General features: G+C 33.8%; 1 protein-coding gene across 1 annotated transcript; it reads left to right on the plus strand.

Annotated features, from left to right (window-relative positions):
• Window positions 1–5,746: 5,746 nt before the first annotated feature.
• Window positions 5,747–18,553, plus strand: GC6 (golgin Putative 6). The gene is made up of 20 exons (XM_086417618.1): window positions 5,747–5,977; window positions 6,246–6,304; window positions 6,502–6,554; window positions 6,952–7,079; window positions 7,351–7,403; window positions 8,418–8,564; window positions 8,685–8,758; window positions 9,667–9,736; window positions 10,064–10,117; window positions 10,215–10,310; window positions 11,078–11,128; window positions 11,318–11,404; window positions 11,725–11,838; window positions 11,933–12,004; window positions 13,906–14,091; window positions 14,213–14,316; window positions 14,465–14,513; window positions 15,319–15,384; window positions 16,452–17,225; window positions 17,808–18,553. The coding sequence occupies exons 2-20, from the start codon at window positions 6,260–6,262 to the stop codon at window positions 18,360–18,362; spliced, it is 2,778 nt and encodes a 925-aa protein (XP_086273744.1). The 5' UTR covers window positions 5,747–5,977; window positions 6,246–6,259; the 3' UTR covers window positions 18,363–18,553.
• The last annotated feature ends 270 nt before the right edge of the window (window positions 18,554–18,823 follow it).

Consider the following 18,823-nt stretch of genomic DNA (forward strand, 5'->3'; position numbering starts at 1 on the left):
TAACTAATATAGTGTTGTACGTAATATAAAATAAGTTGTTAAATTTTTAAAAACTTTAAAATTTTAAATAGATAATCTAATTTATATCTGGGATTGTGGATTTTTTAGCTTTGATAGAAATTTCCTTCATAATAATCTATTACTAATATTAAAAAAAAAGGATTGTTTGGTAAGACTTTTTCATTGGACTAAAATATCATTTTATTTAATAAAATTCTATTTACATCAAAATATCCATAATACATTTTTCTTACGACTCTTGAACTTGATATAATTTCACAAATTGCTGAAGTGGATGTGTAGAGAACCATATCAGCATGACTCTTGGTTCACGCACGAAGAAAAACTTATCTCCTTCAACTTCTTCACTTTCTCTCAAGTTTCGAGAGCCTAATCAACAACATTTCCTTACGATTATGCTTCGTCTTTGTAACTCTTACAAACAAAAGAGAGACTCATTTCCTTCAACCTACCCTTCGAAAATATAGAATGAGAAAACTATTCAAAAAAGAAATGGGTTGACATCTGAATTTTCAATTTCCTCTCTCTCTCTCTCTTTGAGTCAGTTCAGAAGATAGAAGAATTTCTTGTAACCTATTGTTATTGTCTTTTAGTTCTATGAGATTATTGGTTTGAATACTTTGTTGGGTGATTTTTTTTTCTTTTCTTTTTTATAGATTTTGTGTTTACGACGAGTAGAAGAGTCGATATAAGTTTGTTTGTTTGTTTGTTTTTTTTTTTAATTTTAAATTTTTGTCTGTTTGGGTTTCTTGGAATGATTCATGGGTATATGTATTTTTTTTTTATGATGGGCTTTTTTACCGAGTTTTAAGCTTTACTATTAGAGTTTTTGTGATTTTCGAACATGGGGTTCTTCTTATCACTATTTTAGTTGGTTCACGGAGTTTTGGATTACCAAGTTGTCACTGTTTGATTTAAGATTTGGGTTTGCGTTATGTTTACTTTTTATTATTATTTTTAAATGATTGTGGGGTTATGTGATTTCAATTGCCTTATGATTTCTTGTTTATACATAGACGAAAGAATAATAATTGATCGTCAAAACAGGTTTTTTAAAGACGTGTTATAATACAGTTGGTTATGATATAATATTGACTATTATATCAATGGATACAATTTTTTTTTTTTTTTTTTTTTCATTTAAAAAATATTGGATGATATGCGAATATATGTTATTGTGAAATTGTATATCATTGTATATGCTATTTAAAAACTACAATAAAGATCACTAAAGATACTTTGACCTACAGGATATCAAAAACAACTCTAACTTATCCAGATGTTGATATTTCTTAATCTAAAGGATATGGTTGTTGTAAGTAGACACACTACAATAATTTTAACGAGAGTTCACATCCCTTGTTTGTTTGTTCTCTTAATCTTTTCTTAAGAAAATTATTATATTTTATCTTTTTTTCCCATTGTTCGAATATTTCTCTTCTAAATAAAAACTGCATTTGATCTTGTTAATTTTAAATTGATATGGGTGTGGATGGATGATTTATTTTTATCTTGTTATTGATCAACTAAGTCATTATTCTTTCATGATTTGTGTCATTTACAGTGTTATCATGAAGGATGTTCAAACGCATGGAAGCTTTAATGTGTTTATGCAGGAATATCAAAATCAGGAGTCAAAACTTAATAGATAGGTTATGTAGCAGAAAAATGCACTAATCTACAAGTGCTATGGTTGCACAAATCATGTTTCGTTTTCATTCTATGTTGGGTAGCTGCATGTTGGCTCGTGTTTTATTTTAAGAACATGTGAATATATAAAAGGGCTTCAGTATATTAGCAAATTTAATTTTTTGGAGAAATGTGAGAGAGGAACCGTTTATTTGGCTTATGAAACAAGTTAAAATTTTACATGTTATTTCATCATGTATATATGTTTTGTTACTGCAATATAACTGTTGGCATTTTGATTAATTTGAATATGTTAGGAAATAATGCAACCTGTTATTTCGAGAGTGATCATTTGGAAAATTTTTATTTCTTACTTCTTGTCAGATAATTAAATTTTAAAGTTTTTATGTAGGACTGAAAGACAAGACAGATTTTATCTCAACTTTCTCAAACTAAGGTAATTTTCTAAAATCCTTATATTTTTTATATTATTTTAAAATTGAAGGAGAATATGTTGATGTTGGGATCCAATAAATGATTTAGACGGGTTAGTATTCCCTGGATGAATTGATGGAGATTTATATAAATCAATAAGTTTGGTCAATTTATCATTTATTTTTTCTCTTTTTTTGAAATTTTTCTAATTCGTATTTCAACGCTGGATAATTTTATGAATCAAATTGAATTAATTAATCTCAGCAGTCTTGAATTTTGAAAACCATCTTGACCAAGATCAACGTGAAGGTCGTCAATTTCATTGGTTGCTAAAAACTTTCTTCTCATCACTTGTTACGGTAATTGAACTAATGGATTTTATTCTTTCTAAAGATTGAGTTGTAAATCTTTAAATGTTTATTTTCTTACACTTTTGTGAGATAATAACATTTTGGTATACTTATGAACTTAGCAGTAAATTTCAAAGATGTTCTATATAACTTTTACATATTAACAAAAAAGATCAAGATGGTTTGTTTCATATGTTGGCTGCAGTTTTATGATTAACATTATTAATGTGATTGGTGAGGAAAACCTTGTTTCAACAAATTGCGTTAAAGCAAAATGTATTTCTTTAATTTATTTTAAAAGAATTGTTAAGGTTTTCACTTGTCAAACTAAAAAGAACTATAAATTAGTTTGTTGTGATTACAATATATCACGTAATATTACTAAAGTTTGTGACTTGCACACATCCAATTGATATCATTAAATGAAAGATCTTTGATTGTAAATTAATCTTGGGATGCTATTTATTAAAATTATTGGGAAATACCTTTTAGTAAAAAAAATAAAATATATTCACGTGCAACGCAAGTACACTTTACTAGTAAAGCTAAAAGCAAATGTGGGGCATTTGTAGTACTAATGCACTTGTACAAACACACATGTATTCTAAAAATTAGGATTTATATATGATTTATGTTTTATATAATTATTTTTTAAAAATTAAATAGATAATCTAATTTATACCCTATTTTATCATTCAATACATTCTAAGGGTCTCGTTGTAATTAAAATATTAACTAAGATAGTTTTGTAGGTAACATAAAACAAGTTATTAAATATTTTAATATTTTAAAATTTTAAATAAATACTCTAATTTATATCATCTTTTTTTGATTTAATATATTATAGGAGTCTTTTTGTATTTAAAATATTTATTTAGGTAATTTTGTTATTTTAAATATGATTTTTACCATGAAATCTATAGGGTTTTGGTGTTAGATGCCAATGTGGCCAATGCTTCCAAGTATACTCACAAAGATGGAGTACAGATTTAAAACGACAAGGGAAAACTTTGGAAAAAACGTAAAAAACAAGAAAAAAATGAGAATGAAATGGAAAAAAAAAAACGCTGAAACAAAAACGATATCAAATATATTATAAATTATGAAAATGTATATATCTAATAATACATAATGCATTTATTTTAATTTATTCTATCTTCTCAATATAACATGCTCTCAAATATAATTATACTGTTACGATACCCAAAATTTTTTTACACATCAACATATCCTTTGTTGAAAATAATATACTATTGACAAAAAATGAAAAATCACAAGAAAGAGATATTATCATCAAATCTCATATTTCTACATTTATGAATCACCAAATTCTATTATGTATCAAATCTCACATTAAAAAAAGAAAGGGTCTAGTTTTTTCTAAATGAAAAATACTTGTTTAAAATGTAAAAAATGTGTTTTAAATGAAAAAAATGCAACTTTTTTTTATATATAAAAAATGCATATATATATATATATATATATATATATATATATATATATATATATATTTATTGTTTTAATCGTCAGAAGTATAAGACATGTTTTAAACGTGTTTTTTTTCAACAACAAAAAAATTGTGATTTTTGGTACTATATCGCCCAACTATAAACAATAAAAAACACTTAAGATATGTCGAATTCAAAAAATACTACTTGTAGGTATTACTTTTATATATATTATTTATAGGTAAGCTGGACTTGAACGCACAAATCAAAATTGTTTTGCAAATGTGTCAAACAAGCTGAACTATGGGACTATGCCCCATTTTGAAGTATTACTTAAAAGTGTTTTTTTTTTTAAATAGAATATATTTAAAATAATTCTATTCATTTGAAGTGAGCATGCACTTGAGTATTGTAAGTGCCCATGTATTTTCAAATTAATAGGGTTTTGTCTAAAAAATCAAAACAAATGACCTAAATGCCCTTATCTTCAAGGTCTAACTGATTTTCTCATTGACACTAATCATCTTCAACCTTAGGGTTAAGTGTTTTACCCCATTCTAAAAGCCTAGGATTCAATCTTCTTTAACATTCAAATTTGAGAACAAGATAAAATTTTGGGTAGAAAAGTTAAGAATTTCTAAATATAAAGAATGTAATGGGTTAAAGCCAAGATTGAAAAGAATAAAAATGACATATCCTAAAGATTATCATTTTGGAAATGATTGTTTTTCTTCCTTAACCCTCAAATTATATCTCCTTCAATCTTCAAATTCTAGGAATAAGATAAGATTTTTATAAGAGAATGATAGATTTTTGAGTTAAAAATGAAGGTTTTGTTACATTACATTCAAGAATAAAGATAATGGATAGAAATTTAAATAAGTTAAAAATATTAACTAGAGTTGAAGACAAGGGCATGGTCTGTTTGATCACGCATGAAAATTCATTTTCCATGGAATTTGAAATCCATAGAACAATAGTATGGAAATTGGATTTCTTAAGATAAATTTTTTTAGAGTAATGGTTTTCTAACTCCCCCACGTGGCATACACTCCCCACGTCGATGTGCATAGAGCCATAGATTTTCATCGGGATACACAATTGCACATCCCCAGAAAATATGTATTAGTGTATCCTGATGAAAAAAGACCTATGGTTCTATGTATAGTCACGTGGGGAGTGTTTGGGAGAGTATGACATGTGAGAGGAGTGAGAAAATCATGATTTTTTTTTTTTTTTTTTTTCCTTTGTTTGATTACACATTGGAAAATACATCTATATTCAAAGAGACGTAATAAAACGACTGTTAAATAATATGTGATTGACGTGCTAAGTGCAAAATTCTTATATCTTTTTCCTAGTGTATCCTGAAGAAAAAGATCTATAGTTATGTGTTTTTGTCACGTCAGGGAAGCAGATCATTTGTAGCACACGATTCCTATACACAATCCTGTAGCACACTTTAAATGATTGAGAGAGAGTATCAACAATAAAAGTTAGATTCCACACTAAAAATCTTGGGAGTTCAGTAGCCGTTCATCTTTAAATATATGGATCTTAATCAAAAACATATTTTTTGATTTTAAAAATCAGATCTTAGTCATGATCCCAAGAGGCTGAGATGCTTAATTGCTACAGTGTACCGTTTTGGTAAATATTTTCCAAAACTGTATCGTTTTGGTAAATTTTTTCTATTTAAAAAACAGAAAATCTAGCGCAACACTTTAAAGCGTGCTACAGAACCGTGGGACACGTCAAATATTACGTGGCATCAAGGAAGAGATGTACGGCTCTATGTAATTGCCACGTCATCCGCGTAGTTGTTAGCGCGTCCCGTTATCATTAGTCATATTCGATTGTAGTTTTCACAAGAAGAACAAGAGAGGGACTTCGTCTCAATACCCGCTGGCTTGAAAGTTGAAATCCACGAAAGAAATCGAAAATTTCAAAAATCTGAAATCGCTGGAGTAGATTTTTCGGATTCAATTCAAGACTTCATTTCCCTCTCTACCGGAGACCGATTCGAGTTGAGAACCTTACGATTTCGATCTGAAGAGTTTTTTCCCCAATTTATTTCTACGGGCAGCTTTGAAGGTAAGGAAACAAGAAAACAGTGATGTAATTTGAACTATATTTTTACAGATCTGTATGATCTAGGGTTACGAAGGTTCTCTCTCTACACTCCAAATATGTTTGAATTCATAAATTTTCTCCTTTAATTTCGCTTGATTTTCAGCTATTTTGGTCAGATTGTGTCAGTCTTTGTCAAATTTGATTTCTTTTAAACCCCCAAGTTGTTTTGTTGTTCATTCTCTCTCATCTCTAACCAGACATGTTTGATCAAATTTGTTTATTGGATCAGGTTCTGTGATTCCAATGGATTTCAAGCTCGGTCGCATCAATCTCAACGCAGTCGCTCAGGTGCTTTTCAAAATTTTATTTATTTATTTATTTTATTTGTGTTTGTGTGTGTGTGTGTGGGGGGGGGGGGGGGGGGTTACTTCCATGATTTTTTTTGCTTCCTTCTTTGCTTTACATGTAGGGAATTTGATACTGTTAGTTAAGGTTTCCTCATTTTAAGTTTTTCTGGGAATTAAATTGGATAATTTGTTGTGCAGGGTGTTGGTGGGCTTGTTTTCGGAAATGAGAGTTCTACTTCGAATGAGGATAGGTAAAATTATGATAATTGAATAGAAGTTAAATAATCAAGTTTTAATTCTCAATTTTAGACCGTTGAGATAGTGTAAATTTTATGTAAGCCTTGGATGGAATTTGTCAGTGTTTCAGAATTTTTGCATAAACTGAAAAAAAAAAAAAAAAAATGAAGTTTTGACTTTGTATGAGATTTATTTTAAAAAATTTCTTTTTGTTAGTGTTTTTTAATATCGCTCCCATAGGCATCATTCCTTAGTTTGCATTTCAATTTTATGTCTCGATTAAACTCTTTAAGTTGGTTACATTGTTTTCTTATACACTTTTTATGGTTTATCTTGGAATATACGCTTGTTAATTTTTTATTTTATTTTGAATTTGACTTGTTATCTCCACTCTATGGCTTGTTTCGATAGCTATGTGGAACGTTTGCTCGATCGTATAAGTAATGGTGTCCTAGCCGAAGACAGGCGTGCTGCCATGACTGAACTTCAATCTGTTGTAGCAGAAAGTCGATCTGCCCAGCTAGCATTTGGAGCAATGGGTAACAGCTTTTTTTCTCATTGTATAAAGAAAATTAAGATTCTTGTTTAAAAAGGAATATTAAGAGGAAGGAGAGATTAAAAAATTATTTGGGTAGTGTGGGCAGATTTGAGGACATTTGAATTAACAAAATACAAGTTTTTAGATGGAATTGAACGGAGAAACATGATTGTTTTAGCAGACCCAGATTGTGGGAATTGGGATAAGTTTTTGATGATGATTTTCTTATTTATATGACCTCATGTGTAATGCATGTCAGTTACTCTTCACAGGCTTCCCAGTGCTTATAGGTGTCTTGAAGGAAGAGCGTGATGATGTTGAGATGGTTTGTAATATTCTCTTCTCTAGGTTTATTTTTCTGTTATCAAATTGTGTAAATTGATCTATCATTTCTCTTCCATTCTCTGTTAGATACCATGGTTCATCATATAAAGTAGTTCCTGACCTGAAAGATAAATTAGGCAGAAATTGTTATCCAAAGGGAAATCTCAAAATCTCTTTCTGATGGGTAGTCCACTCCCTCACCTTATATGATGGATGCAACCCGCTATACCTCGATTAGATCAAATTATGATGGATGCAACTATACCACGATTAGCGGAAATTATGATGGATGCAACTATACCACGATTAGTGGAAATTAACTCCCATGCAGATCTTCTATGCTTGATAGCTTTTCTTCATCTACACATATGGGTTATTCTGCCATGTTATCTATATATATAACTTTTATTTGTCATTTTTTATTTTACTTCTAGCTATGGTTCTTTTTTTTATAAGTAAAAATATTTATCAATGAAAGGGAGGTCGAGATGACCTAACCAAGAAGTACAAGCAAGAAAGAATGACCAAATCACCTAAACAATATCATCTACACAGCAGCCAAGTTAGAAACCCTATACCATTTTACAAGAAAATCTTTAAAGGAGATCCCTTGAACTCTTTAAATAGTTTTCCCCATCAAAATAACAAGGAAAAAACTGAAATGACAAGATCCTCGAAGATACGCCTATTTCTCTCCTTCCAAACACCAAAGAAAATGGAAAAAAAGGCATGAGGCTCCAAAGGATATACTTAACAAGCTGTAGAGTAGACCGTTATAATGGTGTCATAGCAAAGGGACGTTAGCATTGCATCTTTTATATAGACAATTTAATGACATTATGTAGTGGAGGGCCCCACTACAACTAATATTTCAAAAATGTCAAAATGAATTTCAAATTTCAATTTTGAACTTAATAATAGCTGTTATTTAAAATGTTACACTGCTTCTTCCACTTTCTTGCATCTATTTTTGTATTTACTGGTGTTATAATGTACTTTTGGTGGATACGTGTAGGCTAGAGGTGCCTTGGAAACTCTTGTGAGTGCCTTGACACCCATTGATGCTGCACGAGGACCAAAGAATGAAGTCCAACCAACTTTAATGAACTCTGATTTATTTTCCAGAGAAGCAGAAAACATCTCTCTTCTTTTAAGTTTGTTGGTGAGGTTCTCTTGACCTATTTACTCTTTGTATTCTTCTAACATTTGCTGTGGTTATGTACCAAAGTTGCACGTGTTATGACTATAGTTCTACTACTTGCCCTTGTGAAATTTTTTGCAGGCAGAGGAAGACTTTTATGTCCGATACTATACACTTCAACTTTTGACAGCCCTTCTTACACATTCCCCAAATAGGTACTCAGTTCATAGCTACATTGATATGCATTTTGCCATTAGATTCTTGGATTCACTTTGGCCGTGTTTGAATCGCGGGAGTTGAATGTGGGAGTCGGACATGTAATGCTACTCGCAATCTTATATTTATTTGGATAGTTACACGACTTGTAACTCTTGGTGAGATTTGGACTCTACCACACTTTTGACTTCAACTCTCACTATCCTTGAGAGTTATGTAAGCCTCTCTTGTTCTTTCCCTTTTTATTCCCACCACAACCACTGTACCACCCCAATCGACTTTGACAAGATTCCTCGTTGTCACCAACACTCACCATTGACACCAATCATCGAAATTGGTGGTGGAGAAAGCTTGGTAAAAACTGTTCCTATTTTCCTGAGCTACTTAGTATGTTTCGTGGGTCTTTTACATCTCGACCTAAATCATGCCATGAGTGAGAAAGAGCTAGAACAAAAGAAGGAAATCACCAAGTGGTTAGCTCACTAGATTTTTTGGATTTTTGTTGAGATGTATCAATTACTTGTAGTGGGTTTTAAGCATGTAATTTTGATTGTCATTTAGGTTCCTAGTTTCTGTTCACTTTGATAAAAGAATTCATTTGTTTTTTTGAAGGGGTAGTTTTTGGTGATATTTATTGATTTCTAGACGTGAGTTTTAATCCACACATGTACTTTTAATTGCTGTTGTGAAAACAATCTGTATTTGCTAGATGGGGCGATGGGTTTGTGTTGGGGAAGAAGTTGACATTTTTTGTAAATACCCTTTCAACTCCCAGAGAGTTCAACTTGGTGAAAAAGCACCAAATTCTCCCAACACATACTGCCAACTCTCTGTTAATTGCAACCCTTGCCGTCCAAACGGAACCTTAATCATGTCGAAATGAAGTTTTGTCGAATTCTTGTTTCAGGTTACAGGAAGCAATTCTTACCACGCCTCGTGGAATAACTCGTCTTATGGATATGCTGATGGATCGTGAGGTATGCCTTGGTTTTCAATAAATGATGCTTCTAGTATTTTATACTTATTCCGAAGGCTGTTTAGAATGATGTTTATGAGAGCAGAAGCATTGTATGTATAATCTTTGAAGAGCGCAATTTTTTTTCCTTTGCATATTGTAGCTCTCCAAATTATCTGTGGCCTTGATATAACAAATAGTTATAATAAGTTTTTCTTTTTTAAATTTTGTTTTTAACGATCTCCTTAATGGGAAAAAATAAAAAGAATTTGATGCTGCTCATGTTTTTTTTTTTTTTTTTTTTGAATTTAAATTTCTTCTCAAAACTGATTGTGTTTTCATCTTGTAGGTTATACGAAATGAGGCCTTGTTACTTCTTACTTACTTGACTCGTGAAGCTGAGGTGACTCTTTTCTCCTTACCAGTTTTTCACAAGTTATTTTACTGGTGAAAATGTTTGTTCAACTTTCCTACTAACCAGTGGCCTTGTTTGAGTTCAGGAAATTCAAAAAATTGTGGTCTTTGAGGGTGCATTTGACAAGATCTTTAGCATTATTAAAGAGGAAGGAGGGTCTGAAGGTGGTGTTGTTGTGCAGGTGATTGCCTTGAAACTTTGATCTTTATGGATCAGCCAACTTATCCAAGCTTGTTTGCAGATTAACTTACCCATTACGTTGAGCCTTCTGCTCATTGGGTTTTTATTGCTTATGTGCTTTGGGCAGTTCTATTCCATATTTGAAAATTTGAGCATCATACTTATGCTAATTTATAGAAATTTAACTGTGTCAAGGTTTATGGTGTTTTGGATTTCGTCTTTTGGCCAAGACAAATTTGTTAGACTATCAATAACTGAATTTGATAGACAAATTTTCGGATTTCTTCCTTGGGGTCGGTATGTGACCGTAAGGACTAGTCCCATCCCAAAAGACACGTGGGATACCCTGTGTTATAAAAAAAAAGAGTAAAATGCAGTGATAGAGCGATTCCTTATCATGTGAATGTCAGTTACGAGCGTGCCATCGAATTTTAATTGGGAACCCCAAATGAAATCTTGTAGTAATGATTTAACTTAATATTTATATCATTGGGCCAAGATTAAGGAGTAGGGGAAGGGAGGGGGAACTGAACAAACATTTGATGTAGAAGAAAGTAAATTTTCGTACTTATAAAAAAAAAATGTAAATTTTTGCCCTACATTTTTTTTTCTTTATGGTCATCCTTTCAAAGTATGACTTTAATATCTTCTATACACTGCCTGGTTTCCTGTGTTATGTTTCGTGGCATCTATTATTTTTATTCAATTCCTCTTCATGTTTGCTTGTAAGCATTGAAGAAGTTTCAGAAATCTATGATTATCATGCAGGACTCTCTTGAATTGCTGAACAATCTGCTTCGTAAAAGTGCATCCAATCAGGTTTGTGGTTTTTGTTGTTGCTAATTCGTGCTATACTTCTATGGTAATAACCATACTGGTGCAGGATAAAAAAAACCTGATGTAGGACAACTAGGGTTTTGATTGAAATAAGGTTTAATCTGGATTTATGATTTTAATGGGCTTGATCTACAATTATTAAATACTGGAATTTGGGCTTGTCTTATTCAGATACTATTGAGGGAAACTATGGGTTTTGAGCCTTTAATATCAATTTTGAAGCTCCGAGGAAGCGCCTACAATTTCACCCAACAAAAGGTAAGATACTCCTAACATGGATTCTCCCACGTCCTAGGTTCAAACCCCCTTGAACCCATACTTCTTATGCGCACCACTAACCGTATTACCTATCACTAACCACTAATCAAGCATTTTCCTATAAAAAAATATTGAGCTTGGACCCATATCCGAGTTTGTCGACATATTGCAATGCTACTTTGAGGTCATGGGTTCAGCTTACCAACCAAAAAAAAATAAAAAATTGCAGTTAAATGTTTTATTTCTCGATAAGACCAAGAATATACTATCACTTACTAGTCAATTTTTGCTGTTTCTGAAAACTAACACCGTGACAGTAGACAGTAAATCTGCTCGGTGCGTTAGAAACCGTTGACTTGTTATTGGTGGGAGGTCTGGACACTGAACCTGGAAAAGATGCCAACAGGTTATCTAACCAAACAGTCTTGGCTCAGGTTTGCCATAAACCCTTAAACTACTTTGTGCTATACCTTTTAAACCTTGAACATTGAAAATGTCTCATCTGTTAAAATTTTGGATCAATTACAGAAAAAAGTTTTGGATCATCTTCTACTGTTGGGAGTTGAGAGCCAATGGGCAGCAGTTGATGTGCGTTGTGCGGTAAGATCTAAGCCATATTTGGCATGTTACTTTTGATTTGAGAATTCACAAGAGTGGAATCTCTAGGAACCTTTTTGGGGTGGAAATGGCCTATTTTTTTTCCTGTCATATTTCATTTTGCATTTTGCATTTTGAATGATCCGGTTCAATGCAAAGATTACGATAATTATGCCTTTGATGGTTCTATTGGGGTGTTGTTCTGATCCTAATCAATCGTTCCATACTTCCCTGTTTATGTCCAAGGGTTTTTCGGTCGGTATGGAAATTAATACAGTTTTAATGGAAATGAAAATATGTGAAAAGATTTTCATTGAAAGAGTAGGACATGTAAAAAAGCATAAAGATGCATACATGTCATCGAACTGCATCACATAAGTATATGGAATGTGGAAATGAAGATGAATAGTGGAATTATCAATCGCTTCTGCTAAACATGGGCACAAGTATCTGAGAATCTAATAACAGATAGCAACTATATTATTCATGGGAATTCTAGTTTCATTATTGATAAGAATTCTAGATCTTGGTGTTCATATGTTTTGTGTGAGTATATATCATAACTTCCATTATGCATTGATGATGAGATTCCATTGAAATCAAGCCAATTCCAAATGATTTTCCAATGCACTTCGATAATCTTGTTACGTTGCTTAATGTGTAGAGGTTTATATATGTGCTTACATGCTTAGAATACTTCAAAATAATGTGATATGTGCATACCTAATAAATCTTGACATCACTTCTACTTATTTACAGCATTTTCTGAGTAGTTTATAAATGTCTACTGTTCTATGACTTTTATCACTATTTTTATAATTTGCATTTTTATACCTAAAATTTGATTATTTTGGTCTTCTTGTTCACCAAATATTTTGCAAAATGACCTATGGTTTCCACCAAGATGTATACCAAAAAAGAAGAAGAAACTATTAGTTGAATTTCTTGTTGAGGCTAATTGGAATTTTTCGTGAAAGTATGTCAAAATTAAATGGTGTGGTTGTTGTGCCGTAACTTATTCCCTATTGAGACGAACTCAATGGGACATTTGACAGCTCAAAATAGAATAAAGTAACTCGTCAACGAATATAATGTATTTCTATAACTGACTGTTTTTATGTCAAGAACAGTAGATTTCTAGAAATGGCAGTCTTACATGTTCATCATATGAAGCGATAATTCATGATGCAATAATTAAATTGAATCCAGTAGGAGCCCAATAAGATTCTACTTAAGTAAAACAGCACCCCCCCCCCCCCCCCCCCCCCAGCCACCCACAAACCCACACACGCACACATGTTCATCATATGAAGCGATAATTCATGTTGCAATAATTAAATTGAATCCAGTAGGAGCCCAATAAGATTCTACTTAAGTAAAACAGCCACAGCCCCCTCTCCCCCCCACCCCCGCATGCGCGCTTCTTTTATTAAAAAAAAAAGAAGAGAACACCCACCCCCACATTCTAATGCAACTTTGAGATTGTGCAAGTTCAGCTTCCCTACCTGAACTCCTTGCCACCTTTTATCGTCTTTCTTTTAAGGCCACCCAACTAAGGTTAAGTGGAACTTGCATAATTTTTTACAATCTGACAAGGATCATAATATTGATCCAAGTGACTCAGATTCATTTCTTCCCAGATTGGTAGCATATTTTTATCAGTCTTGAACCATCATCCAGTGTATCTGGGTATATTATGTATCCCTAGGAATTCTATTAATATTGAAGTGATACTAATGTAGTTCCACTGTTGGATTATAATCTTAATTAGTTAGTATATATAAGTTTATAAAATGTCTGTCTGTTTCTCTTTCAATGTGGAATGATATGGGTATTGCTATGCTCAAACCTTAAGGCATTATAGAGACTTTATGATTGCATTTAAATTATATGAACTCTTTCAGGCACTACGATGCATTGGTGATTTGGTTGCCAGGCATCCTCAAAATCTTGAAGCCCTCGCAAGTAAAGTACTTGGAGAGGAACCACAAATTGAACCTGCCCTGAATTCGATTCTCCGAATAATTTTGCGGACCTCTAGTGTGCTAGAGTTTTTGGCAGCTGATTATGTTTTCAAGCGATTTTGTGAGGTTGGTCTCTCATGGCAAACTGGACCATTGTAGAGCTCACTGACTGTGTTGCCAAATGTGATCCATTGTCCATCAATCTTGATTTGTGGTTAGATGATTTTTCCACTTTTATTTGAACCAGAAAAATACTGATGGCCAAGCAATGTTAGCATCGACAATGATTCCTCAACCACATTCAATGACTCATTCTCCTCTAGAGGAGGACATTAACATGTCATTTGGAAGGTTTGTTCACTCTTTAACTATCTCAGTGTGTTGTGTACTTTCATTTTTGTTGGTATTAATTAAACTTACTCCCTACATTCTTCAACATTTTAGCTTAAAGTTGCAACTCTTCAATGAATAATCTTCCTAAAGTTTTGGTTCTTGGCAGCATGCTATTACGCGGTCTTACTGTGAGTGAGAATGATGGAGATCTTGAGGTAACACACCTTGAGTATTTCACCCTTAAATATTGAAGAAGATTAGCAAGATTTCTATTCAAGGATTTCTGTGGATTTCTTGCGTCAGAGACATTGACCCGGGTGGATTGCATCCCAGCGATTTTTAAACAATTGGCTCTTGGTTGTTGATTCCACTAAGGGGCTCGAAACTACTTTGAGAATGTATCCAACACATTCAGAAAATGAACGAATTATTTTCTTTATTTTAGAATTAGAAAACATATGCCAAGCAGCTGAGGTTCCTAGATACTTCAATATGCCCAATGTAACCATATCCACACATTATGATACTGATAGCCATATTGTTTACTTTTCATTTCCTATTTTATTATTAATTATTTTCAGGACTCCTAATGGTTTGCTTGTTCACCGAAATTATGTACACCAAAAAAAAAAAAAAACTTTACAGTTAGAACTTGAAAGTTTCATCCCGTTTGACATCATGTAGATACAAAATAAGTAATAATCTTATAAAAAACATCTTAGCCTAGAAAAAGTTTAAAAAATCGTATCAACAGTTTAGATAAGATACTTCATACTCGTATCCATGTCTCTTGTCTTGAATTTTAGAAATACGGAGTCATATCCCCGTTTCATGCACCATTGTCCTTATCAGTATCCATATTTTGGCATCTTAGCCAAACTTTTTATTCAATACATAAAAAATTCTCTGAATGATCAATATGCGCATTGGCTCATAAAAATTTATCTGTATCACATTAAACTTAAGTTGTTAACTTCTTGGCACACTGAAAACCGTTACAGCTAATGTTTTGAATTGCAGACTTGTTGCAGAGCTGCTAGTGTTCTCTCTCATATACTGAAGGACAATATCCAGTGCAAGGAGCGGGTATGCAATCTCATATCCTTCTATTATCTATCTTCCCTTTATTCTAGTATGATCATGGGAATCTGGAAATTGGGATTCATGAACCATGGTTCAAAGTTTGCCCTTTCAGATTGTTTTGTTTTAACATTTTGGTTTCGGCTGAAACCAGCAGTCCAGAAGTAAACATTGATCCCTAAACATTGAGTGGGTTGGTTGAAACCATCTTGATTTTTCTCTTAACCGAAACAAGATTTTAAACCTTGCATAGAAGAACCATTGCTAAAAGCCATTGAGGATATGAAAGCTCACACAGAAGTGAGTTTGAATGTTCCTTGAATTCTTTCAGAAGAAGACGAAATTCTCGGTTTCTCTACTAAACCCAACTCTATAGAGGTGTATTTTCTTTAGTCTTGTTTAAACTACAACTTTATTTTGGTTGCATAATAAATTCAGTTAGTGGGTTTTCTGCTATTTCTCTGTGTTACCTAATTCTTGATGGTAGAAGCAATTCATAAGAATCATGAACTTGTGTCTTATTTTTTTTATTCTACTTATTCCTAATTTTCCTTTATTTTTATTGTCAATTTCATTTATCATAATTTTTCTCTTCCTGGCGCCAAAAAATCTCCTTCTACACCAAGTTGCATCTTGAGCCTTAATGCTTCACTTCTTTGGTGACCACACAACTGTACTTTTTTGTTCCCCCTTCCAGATCATTATTTATACAAATTAAAATTGCTATCAGGTTTCGTGATCAAATGACACGAATTCTGTCCTTCCAAGTTTTAATTCATGAGTCGTGCTGGAGTGACCTCAAGCTGGAACCTCATATTGCACTTCTTGACGTGAAAGTGGATAGGAACCATTGATACTTTTCACTCATATCTCGATGAAAAGCATCTATGGTTCCCATACACTTTCACGTCAAGAAGTGTGATATGAGGTTCCAGCCTGAGGCCACTTCAGCATTGTTCTTAATTTATTGGTTGCAACCAAATCCCTTCAGACCAGCTTTCAACGTTCAAAGGACCTTTTTATGCTATTGAAAGCAGGGAATATCTTCTCTAACACATTATGAAATCTTGCAGGTTGTAGAAGTTCAACTTGAGGCACCTGTACCATCCTTAGGTGCCCCAGAGCCACTTATGCACCGAATAGTGAAATACTTGGCCCTTGCTGCCAACATGAAGAACAAAGACAGTGACCACAAAGACTCAAATTCAGCAGAACTGTATATCCAGCCGATTATCCTTCGATTGCTAGTCACTTGGCTGGCTGATTGCCCAAATGCAGTCCACTTGTTCCTAGATTCACGGCCCCACCTCACGTATCTGCTTGAGTTGGTATCGAGCCCATCTGAAACTGTGTGCATAAGGGGTTTGGCTGCTGTTCTCCTTGGGGAATGTGTTCTCTACAACAAATCTGTTGATAATGGTAGAGATGCTTTTACGGTGGTAGATGCTATTACGCAAAAGATTGGGCTTAGCTCATACTTTTTGAAGTTTGACGAGATGCAAAGAAGCTTTCTTTTCAAAGTTGCAAATCCTGCTCAGCACCGTAAACCATTAGCAAGATCTAATGCTGCTAGTATGGCAGAGATTGAAGAGGTTGATGAGGACAATGGGATGGATCAAAGGGATGGTGAACATCCAGTTCTTGTGTCAATTTTCGATGCCCAGTTTGTTAATTTTGTTAAGACGCTTGAAGCAGATATTAGAGAAAGCATTGTGGAGGTTTTCAGTCATCCAAAGGGAAAGGTGGTGGTGGTGCCAGCAGAATTGGAGCAGAAGAGTGGGGAGAGCAATGAAGATTATATCAAACGGCTGAAGTCCTTTGTGGAGAAGCAATGCAGAGAGATGCAGGTATGTTGCTTTCCTATGATTTTCCATATGTTTTGAGAAAAAAAAATTGAAAGGAGAAAGAGAGCCTGGTGGAATAAAGTTCATGCTTGATCATTAACCGTAATATGTTGTGTACATGCCAGTTCCCTCCAAGGTTATATTTATGTAGCTTGTCGGTTCTTGGTCCAACACGCAGATGGGGATGAAAATTGTTGCTCTTCTTAAGCATAGTGACAAAGTCGGGATTAATGATTTAATCAACAACTATTAAAATCATGATTTAATCGCTATTTGTTAGAAAATCGCAGATTTTTGTCACTATGCTCCTAAGAGAATCCCCACCCTAACCAGCCATTGCTATCTATTTATTAGAAGGGTAGTATCATGCGACCTGGTGGATTCCTGGAAAAAGGAAATCCTCTGATTCCAATTCTGTTACGACCCTCTCCATGTCTCCACCATGCTTGAATATGTGATACTGTGCCACTACTGTTAATTTCTTTCACCATTTCCTTTTGTTACTTTGCACTTCTGCATGTTGTTACCCATATATCTTTACCAATACATCCACATTCCTGAACTTTTGGGATTCTTGATTTTAAGGATCTTCTTGGTCGGAATGCGACTTTGGCTGAAGACTTGGCCAAGACAGGTGGAGTTGTTTCTTCTGGATCTGAACAGAGAGCAAGTGGAGGCAGGGAACGTGTCCAGGCCGAGACCCTCCGCAGAGATCTTCAAGAAGCAATGCAACGGGTAGACATTCTCAAGTCCGAAAAGGCCAAAATTGAAGCCGAGGCGTCCATGTACCGCAACTTAGCTGGAAAGATGGAATCTGATTTGAAGAGTTTATCGGGTGCTTACAACAGTCTTGAACAGGCCAACTTCCAGCTGGAATCAGAGGTGAAGGCTTTGAGGGGAGGTAGTGAACCACATTCTGACCTTGAGGCTATAAAGGCGGAGGCAAGAGAGGAAGCCCAGAAGGAAAGTGAAGCTGAACTGAATGATCTACTTGTGTGCCTTGGGCAAGAGCAGAGTAGGGTAGACAAGTTGAGTGCGAGGTTGGCTGAGTTGGGGGAAGATGTGGACTCGCTGCTTGAAGGGATTGGAGATGATGCTGGGGCACCACAAGAAAGTGGAGATGATGAAGAAGAAGGCTGATGATCTAGGTTTTAATTTCATTTGGCCAAGGCTGGAAACTTGTACATTTCTTAGTGTTTGGTAGACGAAACATTGTGATGATCTACAACAATGTTGAAACTCTGGACATAATTGTTCTTAAGTTAACGCAGATTGCGGAATTGGGACATCCGGATCTCTTGTTTTAAATTTGATTAATTCTTTTTTAATTAGTATTTGGTGTGCTTACATTCCTATTATTTTGTTTTCAAGTTAGCACTTTCTGAAACTATCCCTTTTTTGGGGTTGATTTAGACAGACCCCTCCGCATTTTGGTGTGATTACCTGCATGTGTTTCCAAACTAATGACATATTCCCTTGACATTGGTCTTCCTTGAGAGACTAATGGAAAATGACCGAAATGCTTCCATCTTTAAATATTCACCAAAATGAGTTTATCTAAATCAGCTTTTTGAAAAATACTTTTGTTTCGAAGGAAAGTT

The sequence above is a fragment of the Akebia trifoliata genome, chromosome 12 (assembly GCF_017979445.1).
Source record: "Akebia trifoliata isolate Shusen 1 chromosome 12, ASM1797944v1, whole genome shotgun sequence".
NCBI classification, from domain to species: Eukaryota; Viridiplantae; Streptophyta; class Magnoliopsida; order Ranunculales; family Lardizabalaceae; genus Akebia; species Akebia trifoliata.